Below are 18,792 nucleotides of genomic sequence, written 5' to 3'. Positions count from 1 at the left end.
TTCCGTTGTTCTGCTCCTGAAATATCCGAAAGATGATGCATGTTCGAGATAATATTTAATATTTAATTGATCATTGAGAGTTCGAGGGATGACTTTAAGATTTTTTTTCAGTCGTCTAAAATAATAGAAACATTATATTTCAGAAATATAAAAAAAATCACGAAACGGTCAGAACGGAAGTGGTTTTATTTTGCTGCGATCCATTCCAGGGGTGAGGTGCATGCTGGGATATTTCGTCATGGCGGTCGATTTCAAAGCTAGCAGTTAGCTTTGACGATGCAGAGGCCAGTGTCCAGCCTGCGTCTGAGTCCCGGCGTGAAGGTGAAACTGGTCGGCGCTGGTTTCCAGTTCACCGCAGACCTGCAGCACCTCGACCAATCACAGCTGAGCAGAGGTAACGTCATCACCCGCGTGATCAACGATGTGACGGAATGCTAGGCAGCTTCGGTGGGCGGATAAGAAGTTCTTATCAGAAGTATTTATTCCTGAAAGTACGTTTAAAAGGTCTAGAACAGAAGTAGAAGTATATTTATCAGAAATAATTAAAAGTATTTCAGATTAAGACGTTTGTGTTGTTTACAGATGCCAGTCTGTCCCAGCCGGAGGCCCTGGAGGTGCTGCAGGTTGTCAGGGGGACGGGGGGAGGAGATGGAGGAGGAGCTTGGTCTTCTCTGACGGCTCTGGAGCTCTTTCAGCGGGAGGAGGAGGAGCTTAGGAGCATTGTGACGTTCTCCTCTCGGCTGGACGCTGCTCTGGACGGAGGAGTTCCGATTGGGAAGACAACGGAAATCTGCGGAGTGCCGGGAGTCGGGAAAACGCAGCTGTGGTTGTTTACTCGCTTCTCAGTTTGGTTATTTATGTTTTACAGTGTGAAACCCTTTAAAAGTCGACGTTTAAGCACATTGTGATGAATGTTCATTCATTGTGAATGAACCAATCGGATCATTGATTACCTGCTGGCGTCGTGGTCTCAGCTTGCAGCTGGCGGTGGACGTCCAGGTGCCGCCTTGCTTCGGCGGGGTCGGAGGTCAGGTGGTCTTCGTTGACACGGAGGGGAGCTTCCTGCTCCAGAGAGTTATCGACATCGCCGCCGCCGCCGTGCGACACTGTTCCCTGTTGGTGGAAGACGACGAGCAGCGGGTCGCCATGGAGACGTTCACCGTGGAGACCATCCTGTCCAACATATTATTGGTAACGATGACTCGTCTTCACGGTCACATGTCACGTGTTCCAGCTTCTGATTATTGTCTGCCTTGTTTGAATCAGGTCCGTTGCTATGACTACGTGGAGCTGCTGGCCGAGCTCTATCTGCTTCCTGACTTCCTGCGCGCACGCCCCCGGGTCCGCCTCCTGGTGATTGACAGCGTGGCGTCTCCATTCCGCCTGCTCTTTGACGAGCTGTCACGAAGGACACGCCTCCTCAACGGCCTCGCCCAGCAGCTTGTTACCATGGTAACCAAAAACAATATCTCTGTGGTGGTAACCAACCAGATGACAACTCGGCTGAGGGGCGGCCAATCACAGTTGGTTCCTGCTCTCGGTGAGAACTGGGGACACGTTCCGACCATCAGGCTCCTCCTACACTGGGCGGGATCACGGCGATGGGCCGCCATCGTTAAATCTCCAGGTCACATGGACTCCACCGTCCAATACCAGATCACCTCTGATGGTTTCAGAGACGCTGACCAACCAGAGCAGCCACAGAACAAACGAACCCGAACGCAGAGCAACCAATCAGATGGCTGATTGGGCAGACCGTCAGCCAATCGGAGGCTGAGGCCGTTTAAATTATTTTCCTGTTCATTCTCTGTCCAGCAGGAGGCGACATATAGTTGTAATAAACATAACAGCTGGTGCAATGTGGGGTTGTCATGGTAACAGATGTTGACATCTTTTGTGAGTGAACGTTTGACAGCAGTCAGATCCAATAATGTAATCAATAACAGATTATGTCATTGATCCTGATAACATTAAAGTAATCATTTCTTGTGTTAATAATATGACAATATCATTATTGACCCTTTAATGCAGTTAGCAGGCGCTAACGTAGCATTGCCAGTGGCTGGTGTTGGGTTGCTGTGGCGACAAGAAGAAAGTCCAGTCGTAGTTATTGATCCTGATGATTAGTTTTAACTTTTGATGGGCCATTGATGACGTCATGATGTTGACTGATGGCATCATGTAACCTGAACTGCAGTCCAGAAACATCTCCCATCATGCCCTTCACCAAAGCCCCCCAGAGTCCAGACTGATGATCAAAGATGTTCTCCACAAAGGGCGGTCCACTCTGAGTGTAATCACGGAGCTGAATTAAACAGACGAGTCCTCGCTTCCCCTCGGCGCGTTTTAATCACGGAGACTGGTCTCCTCCCATTGGAGGAGCAGCAGGAGGTGCGGAGGAGCGCCGTGACGGAGTCGGTGCACGGAGCTGTGGGGCACACCGGATCCAGGACCCTCCGAGGAGACGGACCGCATCCTGACCCGGTACGTATGGAACCAGTTCGACCAGCTCGTTTATCCCAGTGAAACTAACCAACCACGTCAGAGGAGGCGGGGCTAGATCAAAACCGATTGTGTCAAGAAGAGCTTTGGAGAGTTTTAGTATCAAATGTTTTTTCATTTTTAATGTTTGCAAGTTTATTTGTTAAAAGTTGCCCAAATCTGATTTTTTTTAAAAAATATGTAAACGGATCAATATTTATCGTTTTATTAGAGACTCGAGACTCGACTCGGACTCGTGAACAACACGAGTTCCAAACGCGTGTCTGACTGTAGCGCGCGCGCGCGCATGATCTAGTTCTCCTTCTCTCGCTCTACTTTTCCAGAGCAAACGACGTCCAACGTAATGACGTCACCGGGTGACGACGTAACCAGTCAACCATGGCGGGACGTTCATTCTATCTTTAGCGTTTCAAGACAAGAGACTCGCTAAATGTAAAGTTTGTGGATTTGAAATTAGCCACGTCACGACGACGGCCTCCAACTTTATGAGGCGTTTGAGGACACGCCCAGAGACCTTTCTGGGCGTGTCTGGGCTGCAGAGTATTAGTACTTTATCTGGACGACAAAAAAAACATAAAGAAACAAACTCTAAAATCTACGGGCTCAGAGAATATACAAATAAAAATGACCATTAAAGAAAATAAAACTGGTTCTCTTCAGAATGAAAATATTTGTTTATAGTAGTGATAATCTAGTTAAATATAAATATTGCGATGTAGTTGTAGAATTTGATTTAACTTATAACTTACATGAACGCGACATGTATTTGTTTGTGTACCTGTGCTCGTATCTGAGAGGTAGAACGTTGTGCACGGATCCACGTGCACGTCATCCGGTGGACAACAATAGTTTTGTTTATTGTTTGTATTGGAGACCCGGGAACTCGTATTTGTCAGATATCTGTTTTCAAATGGTCTTTTTTTTTTATCACTTTAAATGATAGAAATGTTATTTGTATATAAAAAACAAACCATGAGAATCGGGACGTTGCTTTGACTTCCGGGTCAAAGACTTGGACTTGACTCGGATTTTGGATGTGATCAGCTGATCAGGTGTCTTAGAGTAAAACATCTGGAACAAATTTGTACAAAAAAGTAAAATGTAACGCGACGGCGGCCTGGTGCTGACTCCACCCACACCTGTTTGATGTTTTCTCAGCTGTCCGCAGCAGAATGAACGCTCCCGCCTAAACGTCACCTCAGTATGACATCATCAGGCCCCGCCTCCTCCGCCCTCCACCGCCACGCCTTGGTTACACAGACCCCTGGCCCGCCCCTGATGCGGACCAACGTCCTGCTGTCCCTCTTGCTTTGGACCGGCGGACTGGTGACTGAGGTCGGCTCTTCCCACCAGCACGTTCACCCCCACTCCATCAAGATACCCGGAGACGTCACTCTGGGGGGGCTTTTCCCCATCCACGCCCGTGGCCCCCACGGTCTGCCCTGTGGCGAGCTGAAGAAGGAGAAGGGCGTCCACCGCATGGAGGCCATGTTGTACGCTCTGGACCAGATCAACAGCGACCCGGGGCTGCTGCCCAACATCACGCTGGGGGCCCGGATCCTGGACACGTGTTCCAGAGACACCTACGCCCTGGAGCAGTCCCTCACCTTCGTCCAGGCCCTGATCCAGAAGGACACGTCCGACATCCGCTGCTCCGACGGCAAGCCGCCCGTCATCAGGAAGCCCGAGAGGGTGGCCGGCGTGATCGGGGCGTCGGGTAGTTCCGTGTCCGTCATGGTGGCCAACATTTTGAGACTGTTTGAGGTAATTATTCTCACGTTCTCCTACAGGTAGCACACCTGTTACACACAGTCCCCTCCCCCTCCCACACAACCGACCAATCGCAGAATGATTGTCTCTAGTGGAGCGTCCCTGATGAGGAGGAGGAGGAGGAGGATGTCTGCTTTAAGGACCATTCATCTACACACACACACACACACACACACACACTGTACGTGTGTGATTAATGTGATTATTATCTGACACACATTCAGATCAGAGTGTTGCACAACACTAATCCTCTGTGTGTGTGTGTGTGTGTGCGCGCTGGGCATGCATTTGCCGTTTGTCCGCTGATGTGTCGTAACCATGGCGACAGATCCCTCAGGTGAGCTACGCGTCGACGGCCCCGGAGCTCAGCGATAACAACCGCTACGACTTCTTCTCGCGGGTGGTTCCGCCGGACTCGTACCAGGCTCAGGCCATGCTGGACATCGTCCGGGCTCTGGGCTGGAACTACGTCTCCACGCTGGCGTCGGAGGGGAACTACGGCGAGAGCGGCGTCGATGCCTTCATGCAGATCTCCCGAGAGGCCGGTACGTCGGCTGTTCTCGGTGCTGCTCGATGAGTTCAGGTTAAAACACGCCAAATCAGACACAACCCGGCTGAGAGGGTTGGACACAACCTGTCCGTCTCTCTCGGTGTCCCTGTCTCTCTCAGGTGGGGTGTGCATTGCCCAGTCGGTGAAGATTCCCCGTGAACCGACAGACGGAGAGTTTGACAAGATCATCAAACGTCTGATGGAGACGAGTAACGCCAGAGGAGTGATCATCTTCGCCAACGAGGATGACATCAAGTAAAAAAAAAAAAAAAAGCACAAACGACCTCAACCGGCTGCCTGTCCACGATCACACGACTGCAGTCTGACTCCGCCCATCTCCTCGTGGTAGGTGTGTTCTTGAGGCAGCAAAACGTGGCAACCTGACGGGTCACTTCCTGTTCGTGGGGTCAGACAGTTGGGGAGCGAAGAGTTCGCCAATCGCAGACCTGGAAGAGGTCGCCGAGGGCGCCGTCACCATCCTCCCGAAACGAGCTTCGATAGACGGTGAATAAAACTCAAAACCATCTCAGTGTGCGAGACTGAACCTGGACGCACGGCTTTAACGACGTGTGTGTGTGCGTGCGTGTGCGTGTGTGCGTGCGTGTGCGTGTGTGCGTGTGCGCGTGCGTGTGCGTGCGCGTGCGAGACAGGATTCGATCAGTACTTCATGTCTCTTTCTCTGGAGAACAACCGGAGGAACATCTGGTTCAATGAGTTCTGGGAGGACGACTTCAGGTGTAAACTGACCCGGCCTGGAATCATATTGGACCTAGACAAGAAGAAATGTACAGGTGCGTCCATATATGAGAGGGCGGGGCCTGTGTGTCGTACGCCCCTAGAGCGACCACGACACCCCCCCGTCAATAAAGACAAGGACCGTTCATACGATGTCGGCCCGCAGGCGAGGAGCGAATCGGTCGGGACTCTTCCTACGAGCAGGAGGGGAAGGTCCAGTTTGTCATCGATGCCGTTTACGCCGTCGCCTACGCCCTGCACAGAATGCACCACGACCTGTGTCCCGGCAGCAGCGGCATCTGCAGCAACATGGACCCCGTAGAGGGACGCCTGCTGCTGGACTACATCCGATCTGTCAACTTCAACGGTAGGACAACCCCAAAATACGACCCAGCATCGGTTCTGTCCAAAGACCAGAACCGATGCCCGTCTGTCTCTCCGTCCTTCAGGTAGTGCAGGTACCAGCGTGCTGTTCAACGAGAACGGAGATGCGCCTGGTCGTTATGACATCTTTCAATTCCAGATGACCAATCACAGCCATCCTGGGTACCGTGTCATCGGCCAGTGGACCAATAACCTGAGACTGAATGTAAGAAGCTGATTGGCTCAAAGAGAAGGGTGAACATCTGCTGGCTGTCTCTCCACCTGTCTCCCCTGTCTCCCCTCTACCCGTCTTCCCACCAGGTGGAGGACATGCAGTGGTCTGGAGGCGGCCGGTCTCTTCCGGACTCTGTCTGTAGTTTTCCTTGTAAATCAGGAGAGAGAAAGAAGATGGTGAAAGGAGTTCCCTGCTGCTGGCACTGTGAGGTGAGCCGTGATCAATAAGGACATCACAGAATAATGAGAAGCGCAACTGTCTCCGGCTGTCAGGAAGACAGTCCAGGTCCACAGAGGGAAACAGTCCAGGTCCTCAGAGGGAACGAGTCCTGGTTTACAGAGGGAAACAGTCCAGGTTTATAGAGGGAAACAGTCCAGGTCCACAGAGAGAACCAGTCCAGGTCCACACGGTGAAAAATTCCAGGTCCACAGAGAGAACCAGTCCAGGTTTACAGAGGGAAACAGTCCAGGTCCACAGAGGGAAACAGTCCAGGTTTATAGAGGGAACGAGTCCTGGTTTACAGAGGGAAACAGTCCAGGTTTATAGAGGGAAACAGTCCAGGTCCACAGAGAGAACCAGTCCAGGTCCACACGGTGAAAAATTCCAGGTCCACAGAGAGAACCAGTCCAGGTTCACAGAGGGAAACAGTCCAGGTCCACAGAGGGAAACAGTCCAGGTCCACAGAGGGAAACAGTCCAGGTCCACAGAGAGAACCAGTCCTGGTTTACAGAGGGAAACAGACAAGGTCCACACGGTGAAAAAGTCCAGGTCCACAAAGGCAAACAGTCCAGGTTTGTAGAGGGAAACAGTCCAGGTTTGTAGAGGGAAACAGTCCAGGTTCACGCGGTGAAAATATCCACGTCCACAGAGGGACGTTCCGCTCTGTGGGGCACTGGAGGAGTGCTTGTGGCTCATTTTTTGTGGGTCAACAGTCTCCCACGCTGACCTGTCTCTCTTTCTCTCGCCCATCCGTCTAAAGCTCTGCGACGGCTATCGGTACCAGCTGGATGAGTTCACCTGTGAGACCTGCCCATCACATATGCGCCCCACCCCCAACAGGACCACCTGCCATCCTACTCCAATCATCAAGCTGGAATGGAACTCCCCCTGGGCTCTCGTGCCCGCTTCCCTTGCCGTGCTCGGTATCCTAGCAACCAGCGGCGTGGTGATCACTTTCATCCGCTTCCATGACACACCCATTGTCAGGGCATCAGGGAGGGAGCTCAGTTACGTACTGCTGACAGGTGAGTGGTACAGGTAGTGTTGTGATGAAGTACTGAGGTACTACTCCTGACAGCCAGTACTGCTATTGATTACTGACGGGTGAGAACCGTTCTGTGGGTCTCAGAAGAACAGGTTGCAATCGGTGACCTCAGCTCGAATACCTGTCCCGTCAGAGTCTCTGTTGTCGTCTCCAGAAGACGTCGCCACGGACAAAGACTCTACTGAGCTTCGTCATCAGTGAGGATGACATCACTTGTCTCTCTGTAGGTATCTTCCTCATCTACCTGATCACCTTCCTGATGATTGCAGAGCCAGGTGTGGTGATTTGTGCATTCCGGCGCCTCCTGCTGGGCCTCGGCATGGCCATTACCTACTCCGCCATGTTGACCAAAACCAACAGAATCTATCGCATCTTCGAGCAAGGCAAGAGGTCGGTGACCCCGCCCAAATTCATCAGCCCCACCTCTCAGCTCATCATCACCTTCGTGCTCATCTCCTTCCAGGTGAGAATTCACACCACTTCCTTCTCCACTTCGATCGGCTTGTCACATGACTCGGGTACACCTGTGTTTGTGTGTCAGGTCCTCGGCGTGTTTGTCTGGTTCGCCGTCGTCCCTCCTCACACCATCATTGACTATGAGGAGCTCCGCCCCCCCAACCCCAACCTGGCTCGAGGCATCCTGAAGTGTGACATGTCTGACATGTCGATCATCTGCTGCCTCAGCTACAGCATGCTGCTCATGGTAATATATATAAAGAATACTCCATCAGTATTGATCCTTCATTGCTCTGTAGGTAATCAGCTTTCATGCTTTGAATTGTCTGAACTTCAATCTGGTGTCACATTTCGTTTTGGCCAAGGACAAACACTGTGTCAGTGTTGCTAGGTAACCTGTGTTTCCTTTGTGAGGTCACCTGTACGGTGTATGCCGTGAAGAGTCGAGGTGTTCCAGAGACGTTTAACGAAGCGAAGCCCATCGGTTTCACCATGTACACCACCTGCATCATCTGGCTGGCCTTCATACCCATTTTCTTTGGGACAGCTCAGTCGACGGAGAAGGTAAGCGCCAGTTTGAGCCACTCTGAGCCAGTAGAGACATCACAGAGGGTGAAGTGAGTGTCTGAATCATTCAGGTCGATTACCACTAGTGTGTAACCAGCAGAGCAGGGGTGTCAAAGTCAAATGGACGGAGGGCCAAATACAAACTTTAGCTCCAAGCCGAGGGCCGGACTGATCGAATGCTCATTGAAACATGTTAAAATGGCCGCATATAGTCAAGCTGCTCCTTTAGATTGGTGGACGACTGGTCGATTCGCTCTGAACGGTGTTCCTGCTCAGGCTCACGTTTAAAACTTTGCTTTTTTTCTGGGCAAACTTCGTCACAAACTTTAAGCAGACAGTTTTTGATGAAATCCCCGTCTGTAAATGGCCGGGCTGATTTGTGCCAGAATAAAACTGGCCTTGACGACAGCCTGGCTGTGTGATTTGGCTTTTTTGAACAGAGCCTGTTGAGTTTTGAGGCCTCGTTTTAATTCCTCGACCTTCTGTAGCCTTTGTTCCGTGTCCATATTCTTGTTTCGTTTCGTAATGTCGTCTCAGATTATACTCTCAGTACCCCCACACTTCCTCCACACAGGAGACACGCAGGTTCTCCAGCTACCTCCATAAACATGGACTCCGACTCCCACCTTGTTTGAAATCCCCGGTTCTCAGTGTCCACCTTCCGTTTTGCCATTTTTGACGGGTATCTGAAAGTTAACTTTACTGTTTTGCTAACAACTGCTGCGCTAATAAATATTGAAATGAGGCGGCCGACTGCTCGGTGCGTCACCGTTGCATTGTGGGAAATGTAGTATTGGTGCGTGTAAAAGATCTGCGGGCAGGTTCTAATAATAAATCAATATCATCCCGGGGGCCGTAGAAAACCTTCTCGTGGGCCTGATGTGGCCCCCGGGCCGTGACTTTGACACATGTGCAGTAGAGTGTGTCGGTGTGTCTAATGGTTCATCTAAACCCTGCAGTGACTTCAGAGCAAGTTTCTATTGGCTGATGGTTCAGTCACTTCCTGTTTGCTGCTGATGCTAGCAGTGCTCATGAACACCAACGCTAACGACGTCTGCACTGCAGGACACCGTAACCTGTATGAATGTCCCGATCGGTGGAGATCGTTTGATCCAACAACATCTAAACCTGGTGGAGTTTAGTTTCCCCGGCAACAATGAATTTCCACGTGACACTGAAAGCGTTAACGCTAAAGCTGCTTTCAGCTGGAGTTCAGGGAGGGACGGCGAGACTTTAATACAGATGAGAGACGGTGGGACAGATGGATTATAGAGATTATAAACCGACATGATTATAGAGGAATAACTGTGTTTAAAGCAGACAGAAAAAGAGCAGCAGCGGGAACCAAGGAAAACAGCGGCGGCAGACGTTAATCTGGAAACGGAGGTCCGAATCTCTTCAGCGTTGGGTCTTACTATTCAGGGAGACTGGGAGTACTGGTTCTGACTGGGCTTCTCACCAAAAAACAATCAATCAAAATTAATTAAAATTAATTAAATCAAATTAAAGCATCAAACGATTGAACTAATAAAAGAACAAAGAAATGGATGAATCTGATCACCAGGAGCGCTGTGACCTCGCAGCAAGAAGGTTCCAGGTTCGAGTCCCGTCTGTGAAGAGCTCGCATGTCCCCCCCCCCCGGGTTCTCCAACAACATGCAGCATCAGTGAATTGATCACTCCAGATTGTCCACAGTTGTGAGTCTGTGTGTGAGTGGCTGTCTGTCCCTGTGTGGAGCTGCCATGCGCTGGCGACGCATCCGGGGTGTGCCCCGCCTTTCCCCCATAGCAAGCTGGGATCCAGCAACACCAGAGATGGAGGATAGAGAGTCTAGACGAAATGATTGAGGCCGTCTACAAGTGGATTGATTGATTGATTGATTGATGGATGGATGGATGGATGGGTGGATTGATTGATTGATGGATGGATGGATGGATGGATGGATGGATGGACGGATGGGTGGATAGATTGATGGATGGATGGATGGACGGACGGATGGGTGGATAGATTGATGGATGGATGGATGGACGGACGGATGGATGGATAGATTGATGGATGGATGGATGGACGGATGATTTTGCGGCGCAACGGTTCAAACGGTCGATGCCTTTCGGGTTTCTCCTTCACAACTACTGAACTTCTTTAATGTTCAGTCGTTGCTCCCTTCTTGGATAAGCTTTGTCGTTTTGGTTTTAGGTTATATAACGCGTGTTCCCTGTCTTTCTGTCCAGCTGTTCATCCAGACCACCACTCTGACTGTCTCCATGTCCCTCAGCGCGTCCGTCTCGCTGGGGACGCTCTACATGCCGAAGGTCTACGTCATCGTCTTCCATCCGGAACAGAATGTCCAGAAGAGGAAGAGAAGCGTCAAGGTCTGAGTCAGCTCCTGAGGTGGTCGCTGTGTTGTCGGTTGTTTCGTGTTGCCCTGGTTGCCCTGCTGTTTGTTGTCATGGTTACCATGTTGCCTGTTTTTCTGTGTTTTGCAGGCGATTGTCCAGAGCAAATTGTCTCGGAAATCATCAGATGAAAAACAGAACGGGGAGACAAAGATTGAACCGGACAGATCGCAGTGACATCGTAGCGGCACCAACACACTAAAGGTAGTAGCGTGTTTTCTGGAGGAAGTCTGAGAACCCGGAGGGAACCAATGCAGACGCAGGAACAACAAGCGAACTCCACACAGAACGGTCTCAGGTCTTCCAGTTGGATCTGAACCCAGAACCTTCTTGTATGGAGCCAATCAGCAGCCAATCAGCATCAATAACAGCTGCACTCACTCCAATCTCCCTCTGCCTTCTCAGGAAGTTGCTGACCAGCCCCTGTCCAGAACCGGATGGCGTCATGAAGACCTCCCCCAATACACACACACACACACACACACACACACGAGACCCTAAAACTGTGCCACATGTTTCTGTGTTCTGTTTGTTTCCAGTGAGTCAAGCTGAATAATCAGACCTGAATATTGATCTCATTGATGTGATCAGGAGGAGAAAGAGAACAATCCACCAAATATAAGGCTCTTATTTGGTGAACAGATAATTGATACAGCAATAAAAATGAAATTAAATATTCCACCAGCATGTCAGATGTAGGCCAGGACACATTTATATATTTTTATAATAACTAAATTACGGTAGTTTATTTGGCCCAGCGTGAAGTTCCGCTCCGATTGAACTTGAATCACTGGACTGGCTCTGCCCCCTACAGGCTGATAGAAGCAACTACAACAAAACTGTTAAAATAAGGTTGTAGTTACAGCTACACGGTTAATATTATTATTATTATATGTTATTGTGCTTCTCATTAAAATATAAACATTTTCAGATTAACTCTGAATAAATAAATTAAAGATCATGATTCGTTGGCTGATTTATGTTCACATCAATGACCAACAGTATTGATGTTTGTTATTAATTCAATGACTGTTCATTTGTCTCTTTAATGAAATGTTTCCGATCAAACATGATTTATATTTATATTATTACGAGCAGCCGTATTTATATTAGCTTTTCGGGCTTTTCTTTCAATTCAACTCTTATTTTGACGGGTCAACCGGACGTTGCACCGGCGCTTGTTTGTGTCGTCACGAAGACGCGACACGTGAAAGCGAGCTGCAGTCTGGCGGTAGGTTTTCTTCATTTGTGTTGTTTTATCGTCTTAATATGACATTTAGCTCAAGAGACGAAAACAAAATGTTTTCATTTGAACCTGTTTGATCCGGTTATTAAAAAAATTGATTATCGATTAATCTGTGAATTGTTCTTTTTGGATTGATCGGCCGAATCTGAATTTTCTCGATGGGTCGTTGGGCAGAAAAGCACGCGTTGTTTTTGTTGCGGTAGAAAAACAAACACTGAAAACAGTTTGAAACCGCTTTAGAGACGTGACGTCACACGTGTAGGTTTGTCACTATAGCTAAGTATGTATTAGTTTATGATTTTTCTCTTATCTTTAGCTTTTTGTCTGGTTATGAGAGTAAAATAATATTGTAGCAGAGAATCGGAGGTAAAATGATGAGTGTGTGTGTCCTGGTGAAAATGTGTGTACCAGTCAACAATTTAAAAGCAGATGACGTCACGTTTGTGAATCTCATTAGCACTAAAGGAAAATGGAGTCTGTTCTCGTGTGTTTCTATTAATTATTTTTGATCACAGTAATTAAAGAAATGGAGAAAGGAGAGGAAGACGAGGAGGGCAGGAACTCTTCAGCTCAGACAGAGGAGGAGGATGACGAGGAGGAGGAGGAGGAGGAAGATGAAGAGGAAGTTGCTTCAGAGAGACAAATGGATAAAGATGATGAGGATGAAAATGCTGCAGGGATGAAGAACAACAAACGGAAGGAAGGTAGAGTGACTTCCTGTTCAGACAGGAAGTGTGTCCCAGGTATCGTCTACCTGGGTCACATTCCTCCAAGGCTCCGCCCCAAACACCTGCGGAACCAGCTGTCGTTGTTCGGAGAGATTGGACGAATCTTCCTGCAGCCTGAAGGTCAGTCAGACCCGAGATGTCGATCACAGATTCAGTCGACGTAGATACCTTCATGATAAAGTGAGCAATAATCCCCCCCCCCCTGCTTCTAACTACAATACCCATAATGCTCAGCTGCTAGTGTTAATGACTAAGATTAAGGGCAGTCTTTGTATTTCGGTTGACACGTCTTCTGTCCTCGTCTATTCTCAGATCGTCAGATCAGGAGGAGGAAGAGGAAGGCGGGTTCGAGGAGGTGTGACTTCACTGAAGGGTGGGTGGAGTTCAGAGATAAAAGAGTCGCTAAGAGAGTCGCCGTATCGCTAAACAACACGCCGATGGGAACCAGGAAACGCCATCGCTTCTTCTCCGACCTCTGGTCCATCAAGGTGACATCGTTAAAACCCCGTCTGTGGTTCCTGCTCAGGTCCTAGTGGACTCACCCGTCTGTCTGCCTGTCTGTCTGTCTGTCTCCAGTACCTGCACAGGTTCCACTGGACCCACCTGAACGAGCGTCTGGCCTATGAGCAGACGGTTCTGAAGCAGAGACTGAGGACTGAAGTCTCCCAGGCCAAGAGGGAGACAAACTTCTACCTGAACAACGTGGAGAGGAGCGCTCACCTGGACAGACGGAAGACGAGGAGGCGGAGAGACGGCCAGCAGGTGAGGAGCGCGGCGACTCGCCCGAGTCCGCCGGCGGTGTGGAAGCAACGCCTTGATTTCTGTGCGCCCGCTCTTCAGGTGGAGGAGGGGACGTGGGACTTCACGCAGCGTCAGACGGAGGACGAGATCCAGACGAAGAAGAACAAGAAAAAGAAGAACTCCATTACCCAGAAGCACCAGGACGAAAAAACCCGCCGCATTCAGCAGAAGAGCCAATCAAATGTCTCTCTGCTGGCCAAAATCTTCAACTGCAAGCAGAATGACGGCTGATTGGCCGTCGGACGCAACCGTTGTCAGGGGAGTGTCCTCGTCGGGACGGGATCCGGCGTGACGGAAGCTCCGGTCCTCCCAGTCCATCCGGGTGTGGTCGGTGGGTCTCGGGACGTGGTCTAACGTGACTCGTGAGATCCGCTGTTCGACAGGTCGGTCGCCTGATCGGATGGTTTAATAAAACTCGCATCTCTTTTAAATATCAGGTCTTCATTAGGAAGTTTAAATTCATAAGATGTCAACATATAAAGCTTATGAAAATGAACCTCTGATACGGATCAATAAACTTATGGTTTGACTTGATTTGATCAGATATTATCGGTTAAGTACAAACACACTGCACGAGTCACCGCTCCTGATGATGAGAGGGAATCTGAAAAGGAACCTACAGTAAACACATACGTGTACACATTACATACAAAGAAACATACATACTCCAGACTTATGTTGAATGCAGGTTAATGTGGTTTATTGTTTTTATTTCATTGTGATTTTCATGCAAATAGAAGCTCCCTAAAATAGATTTAAGATGAATAGACCCAGCTGATGAGAAAAGTGAGAAAACTTACTTTGTGATGAAGATGAGGAAGACGTGCCCTCTGATGGCGGGAGGCTTCTGAAACGGGATCATCAGGGTGAATGTTTTATTGGTGCCACTTCTTGAATATTAGCATAAAGTATAATCTTAATGTTTCTCCTGTTTACACATGATGATGAAGATGAAGATGATAGCGATGTCCTCGGGCAGATCAACATGTTAAACAGTCGAGTCAGATTCAAATACTTGAGGCTGCTTGATGGAGAAAGAACAACAATGAATCGTTTAGAAAATAAGTGTTTTTCTCAAGTCAGAATTCTAATACTTTCTATACTTCTAATACTTTCTTTACTTCTAATACTTTCTTTACTTCTAACACTGTCTCTACTTCACGTTCCGTACAATCCTCTGCAGCATTGATAAGCATTGCGCCACGTTTTAACTCAGACATATATTACGTATTATTTACTTTACAATTTGAATTTCTTGAACAATTAAGAAAAACGATTAAGGCTTCCTTAAATAAATAGAACTACTGATCATGGTACAAATATCTGACGTTTAAAGTCTTTATTCTAATCTAATGTTAAACATCCAATGCCCTAATTGTATGTAAAAGCCTTGTTATTGTATTTATCTTCTCATTTATTGATTCACATCTCAGGAATTACGATTTTCCAAACAGCATTTTCCCGGTTGGGGTTGCTGGAATGGATCGTCTCCTTCACCTCCATCTGCCTCCTGTGTCCTTCACCTCCATCTGCCTCCTGTGTCCTTCACCTCCATCTGCCTCCTATCTCCTTCACCTCCATCTGCCTCCTGTGTCCTTCACCTCCATCTGCCTCCTATCTCCTTCACCTCCATCTGCCTCCTGTCTCCTTCACCTCCATCCTGGTCACTTCCAGTGAAAGCCTCTGCCTCCTCAGCTCCGCCAGCTCCCGCAGGCCTTCAGATGGGCCGGGGGCCGCTCTTCTCCGTCCAGTCCGTCCTGCCTGTCCTCTTTGCTGTGGACTATTTAAACAGTTTGTACCACAGATACACGGCAGGACCGATCCATACTTCTGCATATCTGACGACAAATTCTGACCCAGACGTTCAAAGACTCATCAGACCAGGTGATGTTTTGTTTCATTTCTGTGAGGCTCATGGTGTGTGTGTGTGTGTGAAGCCCTGAAATGTTGTGTGGCATCTTGGCTCTGAAACACATACGTGGCATAAACTCACTGAATATTCGGGAACTGTTAGGACGAGGTTTTGTGAGAAACTCCTTGTGTCAGGAATCAACTTGGAAAGAGAGTCGAACCGTGAATAAAGACTGCAGGGAGAACTTTGAACTTGTGCTTGTGGGTACATTCAAAGGGTTTGTGATGGAAGGCAAACACTTGAGTTTACATAACCTTATTAGTTACCCCCAGCGTTTGTCTGTCGGTCTGTTAGAGTTAGAAGATAACTCGAGAGGTTCTGGATGCATCCTGATGAAGTGTCAGGAATGTTACCAGGAACAGGTGATGACATTTTTGTGACGATCCAGAAGAGATCCCGGATTATGGATCAGTTTGAAATGTTCGTTAACATTGCAGTCGATGGAGCTTCAAAATATCTCGGTTGATTATTGACTGATGTTTATGGAATTTGACACAGTCATGTAGGGTGGGGGTGGGGTGGGGGGGGGGTCTCTATCTCACCACGGAATCTGGATTCATCTGGATCTGATCCAGAATGGAGTCAGGAAAAAATATGATGATGATGATGATGAATATATTTATTAGATAGAATGTTAGAGTACAAGTACAGTCAAACAGTAGTATGTATTACAGTACAAGTACAGTCAAACATCCTGTCTAAGAGGAGCATTTCAAAAAAGCCCTTGCGGTAATACTGTATATCATTTATTACATCATTTTGTGTGTCCATATAGGAATTAAAAACGTTTTTCCCATTTTTTTAAATGTTGATTTGAGTGTTTGTTCTTAGACTGTGCTCTCTGAGAAGAACCCCACACTGGTCATGTGACTCTGCATCGGCATTTTGATTGCTCATCTTCCTGTTTCATCGTCTCCGGGTTTGGCCCATCGTCATTGTTCGACACGCAGCGATAAGAAGACCAGAGAAGAGGAAGAAGAGGGAAGCAATCCCTCTTTAATTCCTCTTTTTTAAGTTTCCTGTGGACAAAACCATAATCTGAAGTCACACTAGTCTCAGCTTTCTGGAAGACGGGGCTCCATCTGACCCAACTTGATAATGACATCCACTCCGTGACTCAAAACCTGGTCTCCAGGTCCAGCAGGGACTCTCTGGAGGACAAAGGTGAGCGTGAATCTGGACTCTCTGGAGGACAAAGGTGAGGCCAGAGAGTCTAGCAGCCCGCCGTGGGTGAGGTAAACAGATCGATTCTGTTGGACCGGTTCAAGCCTCGTGTTTGCCTCATGTTCCAAACTGTGGATGTCAGAACCCGTCGGATCCACGCAGGGGGGACCCTTTGTGTTCAACGACCGCTTTGGAGTCTGTTTGCTTTTAATTTCACGTGTGGAATCCTAAAATAAAATCTAGTCAGGGAGAGTGTTGGGGTTAGTTAAGGCGGGTTGGGGCTGGTTTGCAGCCACGTTCAACAAAGGCTGAAACTCGGGGGGGGGGGGGGTCCAAACAGGACCCACAGGGGCCTGTTGGAGCTGTTACAGGGGTTCGGTCCTGCAGAGACGGACTGAATGTCCCAATTATTCTGCAGTAATTAAGCTGACCCACATTAAAGCGCTGGAGTCCCTCCAGGCTCTGTTCTCATGCCCTTCATCTTCTGGGCTCCATAGAAACCCGGATCACAAAGCCTGGATGTAAAAAAAAAAAACTTTTTACTTCGTATTCTTGAACTCTTGCCCCCCCCCCCCCCGCACGGAGTTCTTCTCTTCCTCTTCCTGACGTCACTTCTTCGTGAAACGTAGTAGAATAAAAAGCATATATCAGTTTCTGTGTAGTATCAGTACTTCGTGCGTCACTCGGTACCACCGCCAGCTGATAACGGACGCCACGTCTCGACCCTCCTACGCGCACGTGCGCGGTGTCGGATTCTGTTACAGTCGTGCGCATGCGCGCTGCTGATTGCCTCATCCCAGAAGTTGTCCAGTGTGAGGTCCTCCGAGCGGCGGACGGTTCAACGCGCAGCTTCTGTCAAGAACACGGACCCCCACCCCCCGGGGAGAGACGGAACCGAGCCTCCGCCGGACCCGCCGGACCCGCCGGACCGCCACGGTGAGTGAGCGACGTCACGGAGGACACGCCGCCCCGCGGAGGCGGGTGGAGACAAAGAGGCTGCCGCAGCAGCTCGCGGTGTCCGTTTCATCTCCCGCCGGGTACCGGTGAGGAGAGGCTGTCTCCGCCCGTCCGTTTGACCCCCCCCCGTCAAGGTCACCCAGTTGGCTCGGCACGGAGCCAACGCACCGGCGCGGGACCGCAGCCTCTGTGCGTGATCTCCCCAGCGGGATGGGGCTGCCACGCTGCTTCTGATCACGTGCCAGCCACGCGCCAGTTTCAGTTTCAGCTCCAGTCTGATCTCGGCTCAGCCTGGATAATGATTATTGGTTATTGATCAGGAGGGATTTTACCGGTTCTCTCGCTCGCTTTGTTGCTTTTCTCACTATTTCTCACGATTAACAGCAGTTCGTGCGTTCCTCTAAACATTTAGTGCGAACTGCAAAACCTCGTGGATTCCTCAGAAGCAACTCTTCGTGTGAATGAAACTCAAAATGGCGCTGCCGTTTCTGAGCAAGAGGGTCAAACGGCCTCGTCGTGTTTTAATTACGACACTTTGTTCTCTCTGTGTTCTCCAATGCAAAAAAGAAAAAAGGTCAGAACTCGGTGCCACGACCTGAAAATGCTCCAGACGGCACTACTTGAAAACTACAGTAAAGTTTCACATCTTTACTGTGTATGATCTTTGCAATATATATATACCATCCAATCCAGCGAGGAAATAATCTCCGGGGGTGGCGAACCCGCCCTCTGCGCGGTTCTGCTGTGATGTCGTCACAACCTGCGGCGTTCGATCTGCGGTTTGCTCAGAGGGAGGCGAGATCGCTGCAGAGACGTGCACAAATGGCCAAATGTTGTGGAGGTTGAACTAAAAGTTCTGAGAATTTAACTTCTGATCTGAGAGAAGCACCAAAGAAGAAGAACTGAAACGTGAGCCTGAAGATTCTGGATCAGGAAAGCAAGGGAAGGAATGGGAGCGAAGCCAGAAGGAGAGCCAGGAGCGGGAGGAGCCGGAGGAGTCGTCGCTCCTAACCTCCGTTTTTTTCCCAGATGTTTTGGAAGCGGGGAACGTCACATCTGTTTTAGCGAGGATCTTCGGAGACGCTCTGCTCTGACGCCAGTTTAGAGGCGAGTGTCCATCAATAGGACTCGAATTGTGTTAGACAA

The 18,792-nt window shown here is 49.1% G+C and overlaps 3 protein-coding genes across 3 annotated transcripts; all 3 read left to right on the top strand.

The window, feature by feature from the left end:
- Positions 1-276: 276 nt before the first annotated feature.
- Positions 277-1,970, top strand: rad51c (RAD51 paralog C). Its single transcript, XM_068745993.1, has 4 exons — positions 277-394; positions 583-826; positions 975-1,191; positions 1,267-1,970. The coding sequence occupies exons 1-4, from the start codon at positions 277-279 to the stop codon at positions 1,744-1,746; spliced, it is 1,059 nt and encodes a 352-aa protein (XP_068602094.1). The 3' UTR covers positions 1,747-1,970.
- Positions 1,971-3,966: 1,996 nt separating this feature from the next.
- Positions 3,967-11,026, top strand: grm6a (glutamate receptor, metabotropic 6a). The gene is made up of 14 exons (XM_068745982.1): positions 3,967-4,266; positions 4,601-4,817; positions 4,942-5,077; positions 5,172-5,326; positions 5,473-5,613; positions 5,724-5,924; positions 6,007-6,146; positions 6,242-6,364; positions 7,135-7,399; positions 7,647-7,882; positions 7,961-8,122; positions 8,290-8,439; positions 10,674-10,814; positions 10,929-11,026. The coding sequence occupies exons 1-14, from the start codon at positions 3,982-3,984 to the stop codon at positions 11,013-11,015; spliced, it is 2,439 nt and encodes an 812-aa protein (XP_068602083.1). The 5' UTR covers positions 3,967-3,981; the 3' UTR covers positions 11,016-11,026.
- Positions 11,027-12,035: 1,009 nt separating this feature from the next.
- Positions 12,036-16,316, top strand: abt1 (activator of basal transcription 1). The gene is made up of 5 exons (XM_068746004.1): positions 12,036-12,069; positions 12,600-12,932; positions 13,125-13,300; positions 13,389-13,574; positions 13,653-16,316. Exons 2-5 carry the CDS (start codon positions 12,611-12,613, stop codon positions 13,842-13,844), a joined length of 876 nt encoding a protein of 291 aa, XP_068602105.1. The 5' UTR covers positions 12,036-12,069; positions 12,600-12,610; the 3' UTR covers positions 13,845-16,316.
- The last annotated feature ends 2,476 nt before the right edge of the window (positions 16,317-18,792 follow it).

Source organism: Brachionichthys hirsutus, chromosome 2 (genome assembly GCF_040956055.1).
Source record: "Brachionichthys hirsutus isolate HB-005 chromosome 2, CSIRO-AGI_Bhir_v1, whole genome shotgun sequence".
NCBI classification, from domain to species: domain Eukaryota; kingdom Metazoa; phylum Chordata; class Actinopteri; order Lophiiformes; family Brachionichthyidae; genus Brachionichthys; species Brachionichthys hirsutus.
The sequence above is the reverse complement of the archived record's forward strand: the minus strand, read 5'-3'. Positions and strand labels throughout refer to the sequence as shown.